The sequence below is a fragment of the Ranitomeya imitator genome, chromosome 2 (genome assembly GCF_032444005.1).
Source record: "Ranitomeya imitator isolate aRanImi1 chromosome 2, aRanImi1.pri, whole genome shotgun sequence".
Lineage (NCBI taxonomy): Eukaryota > Metazoa > Chordata > Amphibia > Anura > Dendrobatidae > Ranitomeya > Ranitomeya imitator.
In genome coordinates, this window is record NC_091283.1 from 302,137,457 (window position 1) to 302,156,006 (window position 18,550).

The following is an 18,550-nucleotide window of genomic DNA, read 5'->3' on the forward strand; positions in this document are numbered from 1 at the left end:
CACTGCTCTCTCCTGGTTCTCTTCCTATCTTTCTGACAGCTCCTTCAGTGTCCTGTTCCTTGGATCCACTTCATCTCCTCTTCCTCTCACTGTTGGGGTACCTCAGGGCTCAGTCCTTGGCCCCTTCTCTTCTCTCTCTACATGGCCCCAGTTGGACAGACCATTAGCAGATTTGGCTTTCAGTACCATATTTATGCTGATGACACACAACTATACACGTCATCCCCTGATCTTACCCCCGATGTACTACAGAACGCCAGTGACTGTCTGTCCGCAGTCTCCAACATGTCCACTCTCTATCTGAAACTCAAACTTTCCAAAACCGAACTTCTTCAACTCCCGCCGTCTACTGACCTCCCTAAATCTGACATTTTCCTCTCTGTGGGTGGCACCATAACGCCCTGGCAGCAGGTGTGCTGTCTGGGTATTGTTTAACATATGTTTTGCCTGCTCTTACCGCTTACGCCTAAAGAACATCTCTACAATCCGCCCTTTTCTCACCATGGAAATAACAAAACCCCTCACTGTCGCCCTGATCCACTCCCGCCTGGACTACTGTAATGCTTTATTAATTGGCCTCCCCCTTACTCGACTTTCCCCTCTCCATTCCATCCTTAATGCAAAAACGGGGATGTGGAATCCACAAATGTGACCAAAGATCCAAGATGTAGATAAAAAATTTGCTTTATTGCATATTCAAAACAGAGACAAAGATGGGGTTCATGGGGAACGTGTGCAAATACAAGCAAAAGTGCAAAAAAACAAGACGCTCTGACTACGACGCACCACACCACTATCAATCTGTTGTAGAGGGTAATCTATTTAGGGGCGGTGAGTAGAAGAGGATCAACACCCACCATCTAGATGGTGATGAACCAATAGAGAGGCACCTCAAGATATTCTGGTATGCAGCCGGATAATAAATGCCACAGAAATATGTATGACCCTTATCTATATATTATGCCTAAAATTAGGTCACCTATTGTGCTGCGCACCATTTTAGATAAGCAGTATAAACAGAAAATCTCCTATTAACATAGTCACAGTTGCTTCTATCCACCAGCATCCATTAGTATGAACATAATGACTAACTATATCCACCAGTGGTATCTCATACGGGTATTACCTCAGAGCCAGTGGCGCTGTGTGTGGGAGTCAGATCAGTGCGTCAACCCTGACTCGTGTTTCGGAGGCTTGCTCCTTCCTCAGGGGGCGAGCCAGCCTCCGAAACGCGCATCGGGGTTGACGCACTGACCCCACTGGCGGATATAGTCATTATGTTCATACTAATGGATGCTGGGGGATAGGAGCAGTTGGGATTATGTTAATGGTTTTCTGTTTATACTGCTTATCTAAAATGGTGCACAGCACAATAGGTGACCTAATTTTAGGCATAATATATAGATAAGCGTGATATATATTTCTGTGGCATTTATTATCCGGTTGCATACCAGAATATCTTGATTTGCCTCTCTATTGGTTCATCACCATCTAGATGGTGGGTGTTGATCCTCTTCTACTCACCACCCCTAAATAGATTACCCTCTACAATCAGATTGATAGTGGTGTGGTGCGTCGTAGTCAGAGCTTCTTGTGTTTTTTTGCACTATTGCACTTTTGCTTGTATTTGCACACGTTCCCCATGAACCCCATCTTTGTCTCGGTTTTGAATATGCAATAAAGCAAATGTTTTTTCTACTAATCCGGTTAAATGTCCAAGACATTAGTAGGCATTTTTGATTAATAGTATCCCTGAATACTGAATGATATGATGCTGCTATATACCATTTTCTTTGTTCTACATCCTTAATGCAGCAGCCAGGGTCATCCACCTGGCTAATCATTACTCAGACACGTCCGCTCTTCGCCAGTCATTACACTGGCTGCCCATTCATTATAAGATCCAATTCAAAGTACTTGTTCTCACCCACAAAGCTCTCCACAGTGTGGCACCCCCTTACATCTCCTTCCTCATTTCTCTCTATCGGCCTAGCCGATTGTTGCGCTCTGTAAACGACGTTCGACTAACCTTTGCACTAATCTGTACCTCACACTCCCGACTCCAAGACTTCTCCCGCGTTTCGCCAATCGTCTGGAATGCTCTACCCCAAGAAATTAGGACCAGCCACAACTTGCACAGTTTTAGGCGCTCCCTCAAAACACATTTGTTCAGAGCGGCCTATCATCGTCCCTAATCAAAGTCATTTTATGTGGAAGTGTGTGTGTTTAGTCCATTCACTATCTCCACCTATCCCCCACCCTCTAAAGATGGCTGGACCTTCACTGTAAATACATCATTGTAAATACACACCTGTACCTTATATGTCCCTCACCTCAATGTGGATTGTAAGCTCTAACGAGCAGGGTTGTTTTATTTTGCTTTAATCATTATATTATTGTTAACGATGTTACTACGATGTGTGTTTGGAACTGTTTAACTGTAAAGCGCTGCGGAATATGTTGGCGCTATATAAATAAAGATTATTATTATAGTTAACCGGCAAGAATTCTGGCTCAGACAGACCTGTTAGTTTTTCTTTAAGAAGCCCTCCCACTCTGCACTCATTAGCTTGATGAGAAGGCAACAACTGTTGGCACAATTATTAGAAAATGGGAGAAACACAAGATGACTGTCAATCGTCTGGGGCTCTATGTAAGATCTTACCTCGTGGGGTAAGGATGATTCTGAGAAAGATCAGGAGTCTGTCCAGGAGGACCTTGTCAATCACCTGAAGAAAGCTGAGACCGCAGTCTGAAAACATTAGTTTGGTCCCCCTGCTCACGCCAGCACAAGTCCAGGCCCGTTGGAAGTTCACCAATGATCATCTGAATGATCCAGAGGAGGTATGGAAGAAGGTCATGTGGTCAGATGAGACCAAAATAGAACTTTTTGACATCAACTCCACTTGCTGAGTTTGAAGAAATAAGGAGGATTAGTACAACCCCCAAAACACTGTTCCAAGCGTCAGGCATGGTGGGGGAAATATACTTTAGGGGGTGTTTTTCTGCAAAAGGTAAGTAAGCTTCCATCTTGCAGACATCCTGGGTGTGGGTGACCTCTTTGCAGAGGTTTGAACTTCCATAGTTTGATCACGAAAGCAGGGATACGGACTGATGATGAGGGAAATACACCAGTGGAAACGTTTTAGGGACTTTTCCCTTTCTCAAACCTCATTACTAACCCACCCGATGCCTGCATGCAGCCGAATACTTCTGGGAAAAAATGTACTTTATTCTCAACGGCAGCATTCGGCTTCAGTCAGAGGGGCGGCGCCAGCACTGGTTTAGTCACCGCTCTGAGAACGCAGAGCAGTGGCTATAACCGCTCCCCGACACTGACTGGCCGCCGGCCTCAATGCAGAGCCAGTGTCAGTCAGGCTGAGGGCACAATTACAGCCTTAGAACGGTAAATTAAACCACACCAGCGACGCCACTTTGACTAAAACCGAATGCTGCCAAGAAGAGTAAAATTAATTTTCTGCCAGCAGCGTTCAGCTATTTGCAGGCACTAATCAAGTTAGTTATGCAATTAACTTGCAGATTACACCTGTATATTATTATTATTTTTTATTATTATAGCGCCATTTATTCCATGGAGCTTTACAGGTGAGGAGGGGTATACATAATAAAAAAAAATTCAATAATCTTAAACAATACAAGGCACGACTAGTACAGTAGGAGAGAGGACCCTGCCCGCGAGCGCTCACAATTTACAAGGAATATGCAGGTTAATAGCCTTTTTGCTGGTTCCCTTTTAAGAGTTGATTTCCAAGCAAAACATTTCCCAGTTTAAGAACATGAAAAAGGCTTTTCCCCTGTGTTTCTGCTCTGGTGTCTAAGAAGAGATGATTTTGTCACAAAACACTTTCCACATTCTGAACAGGAAAAAGGCATCTCCCCTGTGTGGGTTCTCTGGTGGCCATCAAGATATGCTTTCCGGGTAAAACATTTCCCACATTCTGAACATGGAAAAGGTTCTCCCCTGTGTGGATTCTCTGGTGCATAACAAAATCTGATTTCTCGCTAAAAAATTTCCCACATTCTGAACATGAGAATGACTTCTCCCCTGTGTGGGTTCTCTGGTGTCTATCAAGATGAGCTTTCCGGTTAAAACATTTCCCACATTCTGAACATGTAAAAGGCTTCTCCCCGGTGTGGGTTCTTTGGTGTTTAATAACATCTGATTTCCAGTTAAAACATTTCCCACATTCTAAACATGAAAAAGGCTTCTCCCCTGTGTGGGTTCTCTGGTGGCCATCAAGATACTTTTTCCGGTTAAAACATTTCCCACATTCTGAACAGGAAAAAGGCTTCTCCCCTGTGTGGGTTTTCTGGTGGCTAACAAGATTCGATTTCTGGTTAAAACATTTCCCACATTCTAAACATGAAAAAGGCTTCTCCCCTGTGTGGGTTCTCTGGTGGCCATCAAGAAGCTTTTTCCTGTTAAAACATTTCCCACATTCTGAACAGGAAAAAGGCATCTCCCCTGTGTGGGTTCTCTGGTGGCCATCAAGATATGCTTTCTGGGTAAAACATTTCCCACATTCTGAACATGGAAAAGGCTTCTCCCCTGTGTGGATTCTTTGGTGCATAACAAAATCTGATTTCTCGCTAAAAAATTTCCCACATTCTGAACATAAGAATGACTTCTCCCCTGTGTGGGTTCTCTGGTGTCTATCAAGATGAGCTTTCCGGTTAAAACATTTCCCACATTCTGAACATGGAAAAGGCTTCTCCCCGGTGTGGGTTCTTTGGTGTTTAATAACATCTGATTTCCAGTTAAAACATTTCCCACATTCTAAACATGAAAAAGGCTTCTCCCCTGTGTGGGTTCTCTGGTGGCCATCAAGATGCTTTTTCCGGTTAAAACATTTCCCACATTCTGAACAGGAAAAAGGCTTCTCCCCTGTGTGGGTTTTCTGGTGGCTAACAAGATTCGATTTCTGGCTAAAACATTTCCCACATTCTAAACATGAAAAAGGCTTCTCCCCTGTGTGGGTTCTCTGGTGGCTATCAACAAGCTTTTTCCTGTTAAAACATTTCCCACATTCTGAACATGAAAAAGGCTTTTCCCCGGTGTGAGTTCTTTGGTGTATAATAACATCTGATTTCTGTGTAAAACATTTCCCACATTCTGAACATGAAAAAGGCTTCTCCCCTGTGTGGGTTCTCTGGTGGCCAGCAAGCTGCGCTTTCCGGCTAAAACATTTCAGACATTCTGAACATGAGAAAAGATTCTCCCCTGTGTGAATTTTCTGATGTCTGTTAAAACTTGATTTCGCTGTAAAACATTTTCCACATTCTGAACATGAAAATGGCTTCTCCCCTGTATGAGTTCTCTTGTGAATAACAAGCTTTGATTTCCGGTTAAAACGTTTCCTACAAATGGAACAAGAAAATCTATTCTCCGCGGTGTGAATTTTTTGATGTTTAAGAAAACACTTTTTGAGGGGAAAATTATTTCCAAGTTCTGAATGTGATAATGGCTTCTTTGCTTTAGGAGCAGTTAAATTTTTAATGCTTATTTTGTGAGTTTGATTTTTCTTAGCAGTCGGTAATGAATCAGAAGACAGGACCTGTTTTAAAAGATCAGATGACAGATCTTTGCTATGAAGGGATGATGTTATATCTGGAGTAATGGCTTTCACTTCAATAGAATCCTGTTTGATCTCAAAATCATCTGATTTAAAAATTGAAGATGTCAGCTGTCCCCCTGATCTCCAGGTACAGTAATCTGCCAAAAATAAAAACAATTATTATTTTTGAATAAAATATCCTTGAATTTTAATTTTTTGACAATTTCTACTTAAACTGTCTGTAAAAATGGCAAGTTATGTAAAAAAATATTGAATTCACAAGACAATAACAGTTCACAGTCTAATAAAAAAAACCTTTTTCGCCAAAATAATGACAGTTTACAGTCTAATAGAAAACCTCATAGCATGAATCAGTGGAGCGTGGTGTTCAACTGTTTGTTCATTCTGCCTCACAAATATGGAATAAAAAGCCACCAAGCAATGTTCTGTAGGTGAAAATTATACCAATAAAAACTTCTACTCATCCCGCAAAAACAAGTCCCCACTCAGGTTCATCATTTGTCAATGGAAAAACATAAGTTTCCATATTAGGCCGGCGTCACACTTGCGAGTTTTACGGACGTAAGAGCGCAGAAACTACGTCCGTAAAACTCGCAAAAAATACGGCACAATTATTCTCTATGCCCCTGCTCCTATCTGCCGTATTAAACTGATCAGTATTATACGGCTTTCTACGGCCGTAGAAAATCGCAGCATGCTGCGTTTGTCACCGTATTGCGCAAATAAAACGTAAATGAAAGTCTATGGAAGCCCCAAAAATACGGATTACACACGGACCAGCAGTGTGACTTGCGAGGAATACGCAGCGCTGTTAGAGAGAAAAGCCGGTAATTCAATTACCGGCTTTTGCTTTCTCCTTCCTAAACCCGACATGAGACCTGGTTTACAAACAGTAAACCATCTCATATCACCATTTTTTTTGCATATTCCACACTACTAATGTTAGTAGTGTGTATATGCAAAATTTGGCCGTTCTAGCTATTAAAATAAAGGGTTAAATGGCGGAAAAAATTGGCGTGGGCTCCCGCACAATTTTCTCCGCCAGAGTAGTAAAGCCAGTGACTGAGGGCAGATATTAATAGCCTGGAGAGGGTCCATGGTTATTGGCCCCCCCTGGCTAAAAAACACCTGCCCCCAGCCACCCCAGAAAAGGCACATCTGGAAGATGCGCCTATCCTGGCACTTGGCCACTCTCTTTCCATTCCCGTGTAGCGGTGGGATATGGGGTAATGAAGGGTTAATGCCACCTTGCTATTGTAAGGTGACATTAAGCCTAATTAATAATGGAGAGGCGTTAATTATGACACCTATCCATTATTAATCCAATACTAGTAAAGGGTTAAAAAAACACACACACATTATTAAAAATTAATTTATTGAAAAAATCACAAAGGTTGTTGTATTAATTTATTCTACTCTCAATCCACTCACTGAAGACCCTCGATCTGTAAATTAAAAAAAAAAAATAAACCAACAATATACATACCTTCCGAGGATCTGTAAGGTCCAACGATGTAGATCCATCTGAAGGGGTTAAAATATTTTGCAGACACGAGCTCCGCTAATGCAAGCTGCTCATGTCTGCAAAACCCCAGCGAATGAAGGTAAAGTAGGTCAATGACCTATATTTAGCTTTAGCTTCATTTGCGGTGAGGCGCCCTCTGCTGGCTGTTCCTAGATCGTGAGAACTTTCCTAGAAAGCTCCCTGGCTCGAGATCATAAGAGGGCGCCCTCTGCTGGTTGTCCTCATATGAACTCGAGCCAGGGAGCTTTCTAGGAAAGTTCCCACGATCTAGGAACAGCCAGCAGAGGGCGCCTCACCGCAAATTAAGCTAAATATAGGTCATTGACCTACTTTACCTTCATTCGCCGGGGTTTTGCAGACATGAGCAGCCTGCATTAGCGGAGCTCGTGTCTGCAAAATATTTTAACCCCTTCAGATGGATTTACATCGTTGGACCTTACAGATCCTCGGAAGGTATGTATATTGTTGGTTTATTATTTTTTTTTTAATTTACAGATCGAGGGTCTTCAGTGAGTGGATTGAGAGTAGAATAAATTAATACAACAACCTTTGTGATTTTTTCAATAAATTAATTTTTCATAATGTGTGTGTTTTTTTTTAACCCTTTACTAGTATTGGATTAATAATGGATAGGTGTCATAATTGACGCCTCTCCATTATTAATTAGGCTTAATGTCACCTTACAATAGCAAGGTGGCATTAACCCTTCATTACCCCATATCCCACCGCTACACGGGAATGGGAAGAGAGTGGCCAAGTGCCAGAATAGGCGCATCTTCCAGATGTGCCTTTTCTGGGGTGGCTGGGGGCAGATATTTTTAGGCAGGGGGGGGGCCAATAACCATGGACCCTCTCCAGGCTATTAATATCTGCCCTCAGTCACTGGCTTTACTACTCTGGCGGAGAAAATTGTGCGGGAGCCCACGCCAATTTTTTCCGCCATTTAACCCTTTATTTTAATAGCTAGAACGGCCAAATTTTGCACATACACACTACTAACATTAGTAGTGTGGAATATGCAAAAAAATGGTAATATGAGATGGTTTACTGTATGTAAACCAGGTCTCATATCATGTCGGGTTTAGGAAGGAGAAAGCAAAAGCCGGTAATTGAATTACCGGCTTTCTGCTATCTCGCGCTGTATGAAGTAATAATATATATACATATATGTGTCTACTGACATTATATATATATATATATATATATATATATATATAGATAGATAGAGAGAGAGAGACAGTATATATGTATATATGGTTTTTTTTTTTTTACACATGGATCCCTTGTATAGCCGTATGTCGGTTTTGCAAGCCTGCGATAAAAACACGCAGTACGGATGCCATACGGATTACATACGGAGAATGCCATGCGCAAAAAACGCTGACACACCCTGCCTACGGAGGAGCTACGGACCACTATTTTGGGGACTTTTCAGCGTATTACGACCGTCATATACGGACCGTATTTTCATACGCTGAGTGTGGGGCCGGCCTTACTAGTGGCTTAAAGGTTTTTGAAAAGTAAAAAGGCTTCCATAACCCAATCCACCAACATTCGCGCTCCCAAAGGCAAATCTCCACCTCGCTTCTGAGCCTTGCAGTGTGCCCAAATCACATTAAGGCTAGGTTCACATTGCGTTAATGGGTTAACGCTAACGGACTCCGTTGCACGGCGAAAATGTCGCATTTAACGCCATGCAACGGGTCCGTTAGGGCACCCATTGACACCAATGTGATTTTTGCCTGTAGCGCATCGCTAGCGCATGCCATTTTCGGCACGCGTTAGCGATGTGCCGTTCTTTTGTGACGGACCTCAGACGCTGCTTGCAGCGTCCGAAGCGCGTCCGAGGTCCGTCCCTCGCTAGCACAGATCGGGGATCTGCGCTAGCGGGGTCGGCGAACGCGGTCCCAAAATAAACATTGCGTTAGCGCAATCCGCTAGCGCAATGCACTTAACGGATTGCCCTAACACAATGTGAACCTAGCCTTAGCATCCATGTATTTGGCATTACTATTGTGAGAAGATTCCACTTAATTTATGGTGTGTGTCTCCTAGAGCACAATCTGGGCACTATGTGTGGGGAATAAAATTTCACTGTAACACAGAAACTACTCACTGTCACCACCAATCATTTATACAGGCTGATTCGACACCCATTGCAGATAAAGTACGGATTCTGGGTGCAGTTTACAGAGCAAACGCAACAGCACTATAAAATGTTATATTTACTCCAGAAAGATAGTAACATAGTAACATAGTAACATAGTTAGTAAGGCCGAAAAAAGACATTTGTCCATCCAGTTCAGCCTATATTCTATCATAATAAATACCCAGATCTACGTCCTTCTACAGAACCTAATAATTGTATGATACAATATTGTTCTGCTCCAGGAAGACATCCAGGCCTCTCTTGAACCCCTCGACTGAGTTCGCCATCACCACCTCCTCAGGCAAGCAATTCCAGATTCTCACTGCCCTAACAGTAAAGAATCCTCTTCTATGTTGGTGGAAAAACCTTCTCTCCTCCAGACGCAAAGAATGCCCCCTTGTGCCCGTCACCTTCCTTGGTATAAACAGATCCTCAGCGAGATATTTGTATTGTCCCCTTATATACTTATACATGGTTATTAGATCGCCCCTCAGTCGTCTTTTTTCTAGACTAAATAATCCTAATTTCGCTAATCTATCTGGGTATTGTAGTTCTCCCATCCCCTTTATTAATTTTGTTGCCCTCCTTTGTACTCTCTCTAGTTCCATTATATCCTTCCTGAGCACCGGTGCCCAAAACTGGACACAGTACTCCATGTGCGGTCTAACTAGGGATTTGTACAGAGGCAGTATAATGCTCTCATCATGTGTATCCAGACCTCTTTTAATGCACCCCATGATCCTGTTTGCCTTGGCAGCTGCTGCCTGGCACTGGCTGCTCCAGGTAAGTTTATCATTAACTAGGATCCCCAAGTCCTTCTCCCTGTCAGATTTACCCAGTGGTTTCCCGTTCAGTGTGTAATGGTGACATTGATTCCTTCTTCCCATGTGTATAACCTTACATTTATCATTGTTAAACCTCATCTGCCACCTTTCAGCCCAAGTTTCCAACTTATAGATAAGTTGGAATATAGATAACAAAGATAGGCAGTGTTTATAATAAATATACAAAATGGCAATATATACAATTACATAAAATAAAAGGGAAAACGTCAGAACATTACTAAATTTAGTCACAGAAATGGCTCAGAGCTTAGCAAAGGGAAACACTTTGATTTGGAATTGGACAGAACCTGCACAGCGAACTATGCCTTCCCAGGTACTGACAATAACCCAGACCAAGGATCTGCTTTTTATTAGCTCCTAAGTTTTACCCATACACTTCACTTAGATTACCTCATGTGGGGTTGTTTGTGAAATGTTTTCAGAATCAGAATTTTAGGATATCCCCAACTTACAAGATATCATAGCTTCTAAAGATCACAGGCACCAGATATTGACAACATATCTTTACCATGATTTTACACATACTGTATTTTTCGGACTATAAACATGCACTTTTTTCCTCCCAAAATGTGGACGAAAATTGGTGTGTCTTATAGTCCGGATATATTGGCTATGGTTATGGTGGGGAGGTGGGGGAGCGGTATCGGAGGAGCAGCGGGTCACAGAGGCAACTCCTGTGCCCGCTGCTAAAGAGAAATGAATGTGCACTGCATTCACGCCCATGGGCGTGGAGGGCAATGAATATTAATTTCTTCCTGGCATCCTGGTATGACTGATTGGCCCCATCCAAGTCCTGGTATCCATGGCCCCATCAGAAAAGATTAAAAAAACAAACCTTTACTCTTACCTTCCTCTGCTCCCTCACAGTCGCAGCGTCCTGCTCCAGTGCCAGCAGCTGCTTAATGCTTGTAAGCAAGTCATAGCAGGGACATCATGCGCTGCTCCCAAGCAGAGCACAGCTGCCGGAATACTCACCGGGTGTTCATCAGAGATCGCGGTGAGTAACCATTCCTCTTCAGTATTGCACACTGTCAGCCACCTGCTTCCTGCTGCTGCTGGCGGTCACGTGTGCCGATACTTAAGAGCAATGAATATTCAGAATATTCATTTCTCTTAAGTATTGGCAAATGTGACTGCTGGAAGCAGCAGGAAGCAGGCTGCTAACAGTGCCCGCTACTAAAGAGGAATGGTTACTCACCACTCTCTGCGATGAATGGTCCCGGTGAGTATTCTGGCAACTGTGCTCTGCTTGTGAGCAGCGCCTGATGTCCCTGCTATGTGTTGCTTACAAGCATTAAGCAGCTGCTGGCACCGGAGCAGGACGCTACGACTGCGAGGGAGCGGAGGAAGGTAAGAGTAAAGGTTTTGTTTTAAATCTTTTCTGATGGGGCCATGGATACCAGGACTGGGATGGAGGCAATCATACCAGGAACTGGATGGGACCAGTCTATTCTACCAGGAACTGAATGGGGCCAATCGATCATACCAGGAACAGGGTGGGGCCAATCAATCATATCAGAATAAGAATTGGACAATGCTTACCAGGATGGGGCCAATCATACCAGAACAAGGATGGGGCCATGCATACCAGAACGAGGATGGGGCCATGCATTCCAGAATGAGGATGAGGGAGACCATATTTACCAGGATGGGTGGTCTTAAGATCTTACAGAATTGACCACATTTTTTGCTTCACTTTTCTTTTCCTAATTTCCTCCTCTAAAACCTAGGTGCGTCTTATGGTCCGTTGCGTCTAGGAGACCGCCGAAAAATACGGTACATAGAAACAAAGTATGATCTGGGTCACACCATCTATCAGAACATTATTCAATTGGAGGGATTCTAATGGCCCCTCAGTGATGTGAATTAATGCATCACGTTTTTCTCTTCGTTATGAAAATCTATATCTCATACATATCGGATTGATACCAACCCCAATATTCCTATCTGAGCCCTGGAGCCCAGATGGTTACAATCTGTGATGTGTGAATAGTAGTTTTGTGCCTGGGAAAGCACACTTCTCCTCAACTAAACTCCTCTCCTTTTGGTATCTCTTTCCCCCTAGAGGACATTTCCTGTTTAATTACCTATACACTACAGGGGTCCTCTGCTTCAAAAGAAGTTAAAGCGTTTCTCTCACTTTCCCATATGTTCCATTGTGAGGTCTTACAAAAGGAGTTTAAAATGTCAGCTCTTCCTAGGTCTTAATTAGTATTGCTTACTTCCTAGCTATATGTAATTCTCCCTCTTCACCACATGTTCATTTGTGAGGGGAGGGGGGCATCTCACTGGAGATGCTTTATGGGTTTTAATTTTTCTATGAAAGGTGGCTTTATTCATTCTGCAGGTAGCGTTGGTATTGGAGGAGACATTGGAAACAGGGGCTCTGTCCAGCCACTAAGATTAGGGTGCTTGGGACTAGTAGTACCATCCAGTTTGGCAGTATGATTGTGTGTGCTGTCCAGATGAAGCTATCTGTACCCTGTTTCAGGCATTTGTAAAGCACCACACCCTGCTAAAGCTTGCAGCATATTGCCGGAAGCTGCCAGATACAGCCTTAAGGTACCTTTACACATAACGATATCGTTAACGATATCGTTGCAACGTCACGCTTTTTGTGACGTAGCAACGATCCCGCTAACGATCTCGTTATGTGTGACAGCGACCAACGATCAGGCCCTTGCTGGGAGATCGTTGGTCGTGGGGAATGATCAGGACCTTTTTTTTGGTCGCTGATCACCCGCTGTCATCGCTGGATCGGCGTGTGTGACGCCGATCCAGCGATGTGTTCACTTGTAACCAGGGTAAATATCGGGTTACTAAGCGCAGGGCCGCGCTTATTAACCCGATATTTAACCTGGTTACCATTGTAAAAGTTAAAAAAAAAACACTACATACTTACATTCCGATGTCTGTCATGTCCCCCACCGTCAGCTTCCTGCACCGACTGTCAGCGTCGGCCGTAAAGCAGAGCACAGCGGTGACGTAACCGCTGTGCTCTGCTTTACGGCCGGCGCCGCTGGCACAGTCAGTGCGGGAAGCTGACGGCGGGGGACGTGACAGACATCAGAATGTAAGTATGTAGTGTTTTTTTTTTTTAACTTTTACAATGGTAACCAGGGTAAATATCGGGTTACTAAGCGCGGCCCTGCGCTTAGTAACCCGATGTTTACCCTGGTTACCCAGGTGCTGCAGGGGGACTTCGGCATCGTTGAAGACAGTTTCAACGATGCCGAAGTTGTTCCCCTGATCGTTGGTCGCTGGAGAGAGCTGTCTGTGTGACAGCTCCCCAGCGACCACACAACGACTTACCAACGATCACGGCCAGGTCGTATCGCTAGTCGTGATCGTTGGCAAGTCGTTTAGTGTAACGGTACCTTTATTCTCCTCTGGTTCAGTCCTCTGTGCTCAGCTCCCAGCTTGTGTATTTGTTTCCTGCTGTGAACCTGGCCTGTTTACTGACTGATCTTGCATTATTTGATGTTGTATTTTCCCTGCCCTCCTGGTTCTGACCCGGCTACCCGAGAATTCTTCTTGCTATAGCTGGAGTCACACATAACGATATCGTTAACGATATTGTTGCAACATCACGGTTTTTGTGACGTAGCAACGATCGCGCTAACGATCTCGTTATGTGTGACAGCGACCAACGATCAGGCCCCTCCTGGGAGATCGTTGGTCTTGGGGAATGATCAGGACGATGTTTTGGTCGCTGATCACCCGCTGTCATCGCTGGATCGACGTGTGTGACGCCGATCCAGCGATGTGTTCACTTCTAACCAGGGTAAATATCGGGTTACTAAGCGCAGGGCCGTGCTTAGTAACCCGATATTTACCCTGGTTACCATTGTAAAAGTAAAAAAAAAAAAAACATTTCATACTCACATTCTGATGTCTGTCACGTCCCCCGGCGTCCACAGGGTTAAAACTGCTTTCGGCAGGAGCGCTGCTAATGCACGCGCTCCGGCCGAGAGCTTCCCTGTACTGACTGTGTCAGCGCCGGCCGTAAAGCAGAGCACACGCTGTTACTGCCGGCGGTGACACAGTCAGTGCAGGGAAGCTCTCGGCAGCAGCGCGTGCATTAGCAGTTTTAACCCTGTGGACGCCGGCGGGGGACGTGACAGACATCAGAATGTGAGTATGTAGTGTTTTTTTTTTAACTTTTACAATGGTAACCAGGGTAAATATCGGGTTACTAAGCGCGGCCCTGCACTTAGTATCCCGATGTTTACCCTGGTTACCCGGGTGCTGCAGGGGGACTTCGGCATCGTTGAAGACAGTTTCAACGATGCCGAAGTCGTTCCCCTGATCGTTGGTCGCTGGAGAGAGCTGTCTGTGTGACAGCTCCCCGGCGACCACACAACGACTAACCAATGATCATGGCCAGGTCGTATCGCTGGTCGTGATCGTTGGTAAGTTGTTTAGTGTGACTAAAGCTTATCTCACACTACCAAACAAAATGTAACACCGTGGCCCAAGTCTAGAGGTCTCTGTGCAAGTCCAGATCCATGTGCATGGGGCAGGATGATGAGTAAAACAATCCCTAGAATCTAGAGAATGAAGCACATAATGCCAAGCTTGTTTGTGGTGGCCATCTTTTGAGAGGACCATGAACAGTGCTCCCAATGCAGTGTGCCTGCAAACTATTCTAGCAAGATCTGCATTCAAATAGCTAAATGGCGCTCCTTCCTTTCTTAACCCTGCCATATGCCCAGACAGTAATGTACAACCATATATTGTGTATTGTCGGATTCAAGAGAAGGTGGAAAATAATTTGCAAGGTCCATCTGTTTCCTATTGTCCGATTTGAAAAATGGGAACTGATTATTCAGCAGCACAGAAGGGAGAGAAGGTAGATTCATCCAATATCAGGGATCTAAAAACGACCCAAGCGATCCATAGTAGGATGATCAGCTATAGACGTAATCTTAGGAAAGGTGTAATCTGTCACAGTCTGTTTAGGTATTTCGTTTTAGAATGTAAACGAGATCCCACCAGTTTAAGACTCAATATATTAGAACAAATATCAGAACATGTGACTAATAGGTCCCAAAGACTTGTGAATGGGGAATCCTATTGGATTTTTAAACTATTCACACTTAAACCGGAGGGCCTGAATGAGAGCATTGAAAATACGACATAATAGGGGTATATTTTTTTGAATGATCCTTAAGTATTTTGGTTGTTGCCATGTATGTTCGTTATATATATTTTATTGTACATCCAATATGCATTTTACATCTATTTGTATTGTTTTGTACAAGAAGAAAGATTTCAAAGCAAAAAACCGTGTACCATAAGCGCGATTTAATTAATGAATTAAGCAATTGGATTAGTGACGCCATTTTGGAATATATAAAACATCCACAATGTATTATTTGTATATGCCTGAGGAAGGAGCTAGTTCACATCGGAAACGTGTAGCATTTTAAAATGAAAACAATTTTTTTATGTTCATTTGTTTTGATGCCCAATTTTATGGCTCCGCACTTGGAGCGCTTTTAGAAGCCCTGATTTTTTCCTTCTTCCCATATCAGGGATCTTGGAAGCCAACAGCATCATTACTCTCCGGCTTCTCCAATAGGCCCATTATAATATATTTCTAACTTGTCAGCACATTCTACGTACGCTGTCATTTTACTTTGTACTTTACAGATCTGGGCAGGTAACGGTCAACGTCTTCTAACCCCAGGGGGTAGATGGATCCTCCAGGTTGTAAGTTCTATAGAAAAGGGCTTTCAATGCCCAAAGTGATTAGATCAGTTTTGGGTGGAGGAGAAAGTTGTGGTCTAGAGGCAAAATGGTGATTACACGATTGTAATATCATCGGACTACAACACTGATAAAACAGCCACAGCTGGTGACTGAGAAGAATCTGTGACTTCTCTGCATTTAGTGGTCACTACTCACCTGGGTAGTCATATGTAGGAATCTCCTCTTTACACCGCTCATCACCCCTCACATATGTCTCTGTAGTATTAATATGGGTCAGATCTTCACCCTGAAACAAATATTGTAAAAGTCACAGACAGATGGAGAAGTCACATCTATGATCAGCTCTAATCCTGCCATCTCCACCGATCTCATTATACAAGTATAAAACATATAATACTGGTGGATAAAACAAGACTGAGCACAAGATCTTCACAGCCGTCTACACATCACAAGGGAGATCTCATGACACCTTCTCTCCATCTACCTGATGATCCTGAGGAACACTGGGATCTTCTTTTTTACAGTCCTGTGGAAGATGAGGATGGGGACATTGATCTGGCGTTGTCCTCTCACTGGATAGATCTGGAGGAAATACATATAGGGACTGAATTCATTTTTTACATACAGATAATTATAAGCTGTGTGTATTTAGTCATGTCTATTACCTGATGATGTGAGGGGCTGTGGAGCCTCCATCATCATGACGTCCTTGTACAGATCTTTCTGTCCTTCTAAATACTCCCACTCCTCCATGGAGAAATAGATGGCGACATCCTGACACCTTATAGGAACCTGACACGTACAATGATACAGTCAACTCTCCAATCCCTTCATAGCGTTACTGTATAATGTCCCAGCATTCCCAGCAGTGTCACCTCTCCAGTCAGCAGCTCAATCATCTTGTAGGTGAGTTCTAGGATCTTCTGGTCATTGATGTCCTCATGTATCAGGGGGTGAGGTGGAGGCCCCGTGATTGGGCTCAGGGGTCTTCCCCATCCCTCAGACACAGGGTCCTGACAGCGCTCACTAGAGGTCTTCTTCACTACTGTGTAATCCTGGTTATGGAGAGACACATTAATAAATCTCACTACAGACATTTCCAGAGTCCTCACCTCTCCAGTTCTGTCCATGTGTTATTCCCATAGATAAGAATGATGTAATGTGACGTCATCAGAATCTCTCACCTCTCCAGTAAGCCGGAAGAGGATCTCTAGGGTGAGGTGTAATATCCTCTCCACCATCTTGTCTCTGTCCATATCCATTTTTGAGTAATTCAGAAAAATTCTCTTATATAGAAGATCTTCACTGAGAGGATCCGATATTGTAGAGACCTGAATGAGAAGAAGATGAGGTTTGCTATCTAAATACCGATTTGTGACAACTTTGCTTAGTTCTCAAAATATGGATATACCATATCCGCACTGCACTAACAGCGCTCATAAGCGATGCGTCTCTATTCACCGCTTGCATATCTTCTCACCGGACTTACATATCCGGTATCCTTGATTTTGACTACTTACGCTACTGCGCATTATTTGTACATCCATTGCGCACATCCTAAGCGTCCTCTTCATGGTAACTTTGGCGTGTTGGAATATTGCCGACTATCTACGTCACGGTTTACGATCCAGATTTCTATTGCGCACGCCTAAGCGTCCTCTCCATGGTTAGTGTGATGCCTGCGCACAAACCTTTGTTCATTGTAGACTGTTTGGCGTCCATCCTATTGACTAATGCAGCGCTTGCGCGGTGGAATGTTGCTGGTAGGCGTTAGTAGGCTGTTGCGCAGGCGCTTATCGGCGACCTTCGTATGCGCATGTCCTGAAGTCTGTCTCCGTGCTGCACACCAGTGACTTACTGGAATGCCGCCGTAGCATCACAGGTGATATCTATTTTTTCCTAATTATGGCTGACATTTAAGGGGCATGACTGGGATAATGTCTTCACAACCTTCCCCTGACGAAGACGCTCTAGCAGCGTCGATACACGTGGGGCCTCCATCCCCCTCTTGGACCTTTCCTCGGCTATCCCCCTATACACCCATGTCTGCTTTATTGTTAGGGATAGCCGGGCGTATTTGGATCTGTGGCATTAGGGGTTTGGTCAGCTGGCAGCACGGGGCATTAAGTATTTTTACTGTTATTGCATTAACTTGCTGTCTGGTTTGATGTCCTCTGTACTATCTGCACATATTGTGTGTACTGTCACATTGATCCCCATTATTGTGTCCTGGGGGATGTGGGTTGGTCCGTCTAGTTTTTAAATGCTTTTAATCGTTTGTCTCCTTTATTGCCACTGTTTGTAGCGACATGTTAAAATAAAATTTATTACGTATGGTTGATCCCATTGTGTGCATATCTTTTTTCTCTGTTTTTTCTGGTATCCTTTACATGCACGTGGCTGATCCCTTCTATATTGTGTGCGGTGCCCGCCTTCTTCTGTTTTTGCTATAGACTGTTGTGTTCCTGGTGTACTAGTTTGACCAGGGTTTCTTGGCGGTGGCACACCTACGGACATTGGGATGGATTTGGCGGCCCGTGAGGCTGCCTAGCGTGATCAGGTTTCAGGTGTGTTTGGTGCTGGGAATGATGTGGTAGGCGCTGTTACAGAGCGTGATGAGGGTTTTCCTAAATTATGTAGTGATATCACCTATCTGCATAAATCTTTGACCAAAGTCTGGTGGAATACAAAAAGTCTGGAAGAGTATAAAAGGCTAGGC

The 18,550-nt window shown here is 43.8% G+C and overlaps 1 protein-coding gene across 1 annotated transcript in view; it reads right to left on the reverse strand.

Annotated features, from left to right (window-relative positions):
* Window positions 1–3,575: 3,575 nt before the first annotated feature.
* Window positions 3,576–18,550, reverse strand: part of LOC138663367 (zinc finger protein 84-like) — a 52,179-nt gene continuing 37,204 nt past the window's right edge. Inside the window, exons 6-11 of the mRNA XM_069749541.1 lie at window positions 17,016–17,162; window positions 16,707–16,886; window positions 16,497–16,623; window positions 16,316–16,413; window positions 16,027–16,117; window positions 3,576–5,734 (exon numbers count right to left, since the gene is read on the reverse strand). Coding sequence (XP_069605642.1) covers window positions 3,855–5,734; window positions 16,027–16,117; window positions 16,316–16,413; window positions 16,497–16,623; window positions 16,707–16,886; window positions 17,016–17,162 — 2,523 coding nt within the window. The 3' untranslated portion in view covers window positions 3,576–3,854. The remainder of the gene's footprint in view (window positions 5,735–16,026; window positions 16,118–16,315; window positions 16,414–16,496; window positions 16,624–16,706; window positions 16,887–17,015; window positions 17,163–18,550) is intronic.